At 70.4% G+C, this 4976-nt stretch overlaps 3 protein-coding genes across 3 annotated transcripts in view; 2 read left to right on the top strand and 1 right to left on the bottom strand.

Moving 5' to 3' along the window:
* The window catches only part of EMIHUDRAFT_246601 (hypothetical protein), a gene marked incomplete at both ends in the record, with an annotated part of 1522 nt that extends 458 nt beyond the window's left edge, over positions 1-1064 (bottom strand). The window contains 3 exons of the mRNA XM_005766295.1: positions 147-330; positions 408-516; positions 669-1064. Coding sequence (XP_005766352.1) covers positions 147-330; positions 408-516; positions 669-1064 — 689 coding nt within the window. The remainder of the gene's footprint in view (positions 1-146; positions 331-407; positions 517-668) is intronic.
* Positions 1065-1680: 616 nt separating this feature from the next.
* Positions 1681-2721, top strand: EMIHUDRAFT_246600 (hypothetical protein; the record flags this gene model as incomplete). The annotated part of the gene is made up of 3 exons (XM_005766294.1): positions 1681-2244; positions 2407-2526; positions 2653-2721. 3 exons carry the CDS (start codon positions 1681-1683, stop codon positions 2719-2721), a joined length of 753 nt encoding a protein of 250 aa, XP_005766351.1.
* Positions 2722-2818: 97 nt separating this feature from the next.
* On the top strand, positions 2819-4449 carry EMIHUDRAFT_246599 (hypothetical protein; the record flags this gene model as incomplete). The annotated part of the gene is made up of 7 exons (XM_005766293.1): positions 2819-2977; positions 3056-3134; positions 3200-3312; positions 3431-3643; positions 3784-3954; positions 4280-4358; positions 4436-4449. The coding sequence occupies 7 exons, from the start codon at positions 2819-2821 to the stop codon at positions 4447-4449; spliced, it is 828 nt and encodes a 275-aa protein (XP_005766350.1).
* Positions 4450-4976: the final 527 nt, after the last annotated feature.

Raw genomic sequence — 4976 nt, 5'->3', positions numbered from 1 at the left:
CACAGAGCAGGGAGACGGCGTGGGCCAGGTCGAGCCTTGGGGGGGGGGAGGAGGTCGGAAGAGGGAGGGGGCAAGTGATTGGGAGGGTGGCGGGTGGGGGAAGGGCGGCGGGTTGGGAAGGGTGGTGGTCTGCGCGGGCAGGGGACGTTGGGAGGGGTGCGGGCAGCGAGCGAGGTCTGCTCCTGAAGTTGAAGTCGCCGAAGAGGAACGCGGCGCTCGCCGGTGCCGGTGCCGCCCCTCCGCCCGCCGCCCCTCCGCCCCGCAAGCCGAGCAGGGCGGCGGTGACGAGGGAGAGCGCCTGCTGCCTGCAGCTCGCGTAGGTCGAGGCGCCTAGCAGTCGCACAGAGGGCACCCTCTGCTGGGCGGCCGACTCGCCTTCCCCCCCCCGGGGCGAGGACGGGCTGGACCTGCCGCCAGGGCGGCGAGGTTGCTCTCGTCGTGAAAGTTGTGGACGTTGACCAAGTCGAGCACCGCCCCGCCTCCGCCGCCGAGCTGCCAGCGCGTGAGCAGGTACCCCTTGCGCGACCTGCTCACGGCAGGGCTCGTGACGACACGCCCCGGGAGGCGCCCGCAGGAGCCCGGAGCGAGAGGCGCCAAGTCGAGCCGTAGAGGTGGCGCGGGAAGCGCTCGTGGCGGCAGTGGCGGGGCGGGAGGCCCGGCTGCGGGACGAGCGGGCCGTCGGCGGCACGCAGGCTCTCGAACGCCCCCGCGGCGCCCTCCGCCTCCTTCCACCGCCAGAGCCGCACCAGCTGCATCGCAGAGCGCCGAACCAGATAGATTGAGCCGAGCGCGGTAAAGCCGTCCTCCGCCGTGTCGGTGCGGACCATCATGCCGCTCGACCAGTGGTCGGGCAGGGCCGCCTCCACCGCTCCCGCCACCGCCGCTGCCCCATTGAGGCCGCACGTCCTCCAGCGCGACCCGCCGACCTCCTGCATGTGCAGCGCGATGAAGTCGGCGCGCGTCCGCTGCACGAGCGCCGCGAGGCCGTCAGCCCACGGCCGGAGCGCCTCGTCGGGGTCGTCAAAGATGCCGGCCACGTTGTGAGTGAGCAGCAGGACTCGCATGTAGAGTCTGCGTCGGACACAGCGAGCGGCCTTATTACCAGGTATAAAAGAGAAGGAAGAAAAAGAAAGCCCCCAGCCTTGACACTGGCGTGGTCGTCGCGCGACGGCGAAGACGGGGCAGGCAAAAAAATCGCGCCAGGTTGCACCCTTGTTCTGCACTGTGCTGTGAATCGAGCGGCAACCAACAGCTCTCAGGACCCCCCGGTGCTGGGGTGCTGCCAGCAACCAACCAACTCACCGGCGAGCGGAGCGAGCCGAAGAGCGGGCCAAATTGGCGCTGTGAACGCACCTACGTGGCGGGCCGCGCAGGCCCGGCAGCAGGGCACCATGGAGCAGCAACCGACAACGTGGACGGGGATGGGGTGCTGCTCAACCGGCGGCAACCAGCAGCTTTCACAGCCGAGTGCGGAACAAGGGTTGCAACCTGGTAAAAAGACGGCTCGCAGGCGGAGAGTGCGGTTCGCACTTTCTTTTTAACAACACCCTCGCCTTCGGAAGAAAATTTGGCGCCCTTCGACGGCCGCCACCTCAACCTCCCTTCGCTCGCTTCCACTCGTCCAGGAAGCCCGGGCGGGCCTTGGCCTCCTCCGCCGCGGCCGCCGCGAGAACGACGTACATGCGCCCGCCGTTCGCCCTCCTCCTCCTTCTGGTGTCCCCGCCACATGCCGCGAGCTTCGCCGGCGTCGCTTGCCCGCTCGGCGGCCACTGCGCAGTCCTCCGGCGTGTCACTCTGCGTGCGGAGGAGCACGCTGCGGCATCGCCGCTGGAGGCGAGAGCGACGGCGCTGTGGGCGATGCTCGCTCCAGCGGCGGGTCACCTCGGCGAGGCGGAGCACGTAGACCTCCGGCTCGCGCTGCGTGTGCTGCTTTCGAAAGCAGCCATCGTCAGCAGCGTGGAGGGCACGGCGAGGCAGCAGTCGGCCCTCGTCGGCGGAGCTCTGCCCTCCACTCTGCTCGAGCCGACCTTCCGCACGCCGCCCGACATCGCCACGGACGGCGGCTCGCAGGGGTGGGAGGGCCTCCTCTCGATAGCGCCCGCCGGTGACCGGGCTGCAGACGGGTGGCATGCAGAGGCGCCTCTCGTGGAGCGCGGTGGCGACGCCGCGGCGCTGCTGGTGCTCGCGAGCGTGCGGGCAGCCCTCGACTTGCTCCAGCTCGGGCTCGATGCGGAGACCGTCGCGGTCCACAGCCCACACACACTGTCACGCTGCAGCCCCACCGCCCGGCACTCACCCCTCGCCAACCGCCCTCACCGCTCCCGCGCGGCGCCGCACTCAGCCGCCCCTCGCGCCGGCGGTGAGGCTCTCGGCCAGCGCCAAGTTCACGTCACTAATGTCGACCAGGCGGTGATGCTCTCGGGCAGCGCCCTCTCCGCCGCGGCGCCGAGCTGGCCTCTCGGCGCGCCCTCGCCCTTCTCCGCGCGCGTCGACCACCTGCTCGAGCAGGCGGAGATACGGGGAGATGTGGGGAGATCGCGAGGATGGTCGACCACCTGCTCGAGCAGGCGGAGATGCGGAACCACTTCAAGACTCAACCACTTCCAGACTCGAGCCCAGACGACCATCACAGTCGACTTGCCGCTCGAGCAGGCGCGGCGGCTGCAGGCTATGCCCGCCTCGCTGCTGCCTCGGCCCGCTTCGCTCGACGACCTCGACTAAACCAAGTACGAGTTCGATAGAAGGAATCGCGCCAAGTAATAGGCCCGCTTCGCTCGACGACCTCAACTCGGCGGCGGCGGCACTCGTCGTGAGGGCGATGGTCGGCGCGGGCTCGCGCGAGCCGCGGGCGCTGCTCGTCGCGCTCGGCTCGACTCTCGCGCAGCTGCGGCGGGAGGAGGCGGCGGGCGGTGCCGATGACGCGGGCGCGGCGGTGGCGCTGCGAGCGGTGCAGCTGTACGCCCCTCTCGCGCAGACGGTGCGTGGTCTACCCGCCCGGCTGCGAGGGGCATGTCCTCGACACGCGGACATGACATGTCCGAGACATGTCCACCAGGTGGGGCTCGCGCCGCTCGGTTGCGAGCTCGAGGCGGTCTCGTACCGCCGCCTCTTCCCAGGACACGTCTCCCGCCTGGGTCCGCTGCCGCCGCCTCGGCTGCCGCGGCCGTGGCCGGCGCGAGGCGAGAGGGGTCCGCCGTAGGCGCGTGGTTCGACGCCGTCTGGCCGGACGCGCACCAGCTGCTGCCCCGGCTGATCGCCGAGCTGCGAGCCGCCGTCGAGGAGGCGCCGTCGCTGCACGGGCTGCTGGCGGAGGTCGCGCACCGGCCCGTCATACGTCCACATGACACGTCCACATGACACGTCCACGGCACGTCCACTGCAGGTCACGGTCACGGGGCGCGTCAAGACGGTCCCCTCCACGCTGCGCAAGCTGCTGCGCGACGTGGACGACGTCGAGGCGGTGCGGGACGTGCTCGCGCTCCGGCTCGTGCTGGCGCCGTCGGTCGGCGCGGCCGCCGAGCTGGCCGCCAGCCTGGAGCAGCCGACCCTCTCTCGCCCCGAGGCGGAGGCGCTCCTCTGCTACGCCGCCTACAAGCAGGTCGTCACGCGCTGGCGCGAGGAGCCGGGCCGCTTCAAAGACTTTGTCGCGCGCCCAAAGCCAAACGGCTACCAGTCGCTGCACACGAACGCGCGCGCCCCTGCTTCGCTCTCCTCTCCAGCTCGCCCCCCTCCGCGCCCCCCTCTGCTGCCTCCTCGGCTGACACGCAGCTTGCTCGAGTCCAGGTGCGGCTCCCCGACGGCCGGCTGGTCGAGGTGCAGGTCCGCTCCGAGGCGATGCACGAGGCGGCCGAGCGAGGGGCCGCGGCGCACGGCCTCTACAAGGGCGGCGTCGACACGCCTGCGCTGCTCCTGCCCGAGGCGGCGGCGACCATCGAGACGCTTCGCGCGCTTCCGGTGCTGCCGGCGACGCCGCTGCTGCCGGCGACGCCGCTGCTGCCGGCGGCGCCGCCGCAGGGGGCCGTCGAATCCCCCGCCGTCGTCGATGCGAGCCCGGCCGCCGTGGCGATCGCGGGCGTCGGCGAGTCGTCGGCGGGTGGTCTCGCGCGCCGGGCGGACACGTCCCCGCTCCCCCGCTGGGTCGACCTGGTGGTGGAGGAGCTGGACGCGGGGACGGTGGTGGAGGCCGGAGGGGAGGGAGCGAAGGCGGCGGCAGCCGCCGCGCGTTTGGGCGCGCTCCGGCGACGGCAGCGGCGGGGGTGGCCACGCCGCTTCCGGGCAGGGGCGGGTTCCGGCGGGTCGACGACTCGCGAAGGACGCGACGGCGTCCCCGACGGAGCGAGGCGGCGGAGGAGCAGAACGTTTGCGGGGAGGAGGTCGGGCTTGAGATGAGGAGCACTTGGAGCACTTGGAGTGCAGTCATTTACCTCACATCCAGGGCCGGGGAGCTAAGAAGCATCCAGAAAGAAAAAAGAAACACAACAGTCAACCCAAGGGAGGGAGGGGAGGACGGCACGCCGCCACCACCAGGCCTTTTTGGTTTCTTCAGTCCGCGCCAGTCCGCGCCCTTGTCGTGCCAGTGTGCTGTGTGAGAGGCTTGTATCTTAATTAAGGTCCCTCGGGCCAGTTGGGGGGGGCAAACCCTGCCCGCCCCCTAGAGCTCCAGGTAAGGCCCAGGTGTGGCCTAGGGCATCAGAAGGGACCAAGAGGAGTCCAGTCTGAGCCATAGAGCCCATGTCTTTGCCCCCGAAGGTCGCGTTCAAATGCCCGGAACGGCCGTCTCAGTGAGTGGTGTCCGGCCGGCGCGATCACCGAGCTGTGACGCTCAGGGAAGACTGATGAGGTGCTGGTTTCTTTGCCCAGGCCTGGCCTTCCCCCCAGGCTGGATCAGCTGAGCAAGGTTTGGGGAGAATCCCCCGGTCAGATCTTCAGATATTTTCACGGATGACCGTAATCACCCCGTTTTGCCCATTACGTCA

Source organism: Emiliania huxleyi, assembly GCF_000372725.1.
Source record: "Emiliania huxleyi CCMP1516 unplaced genomic scaffold EMIHUscaffold_519, whole genome shotgun sequence".
NCBI classification, from domain to species: Eukaryota; Haptophyta; order Isochrysidales; family Noelaerhabdaceae; genus Emiliania; species Emiliania huxleyi.
The sequence above is the reverse complement of the archived record's forward strand: the minus strand, read 5'-3'. Positions and strand labels throughout refer to the sequence as shown.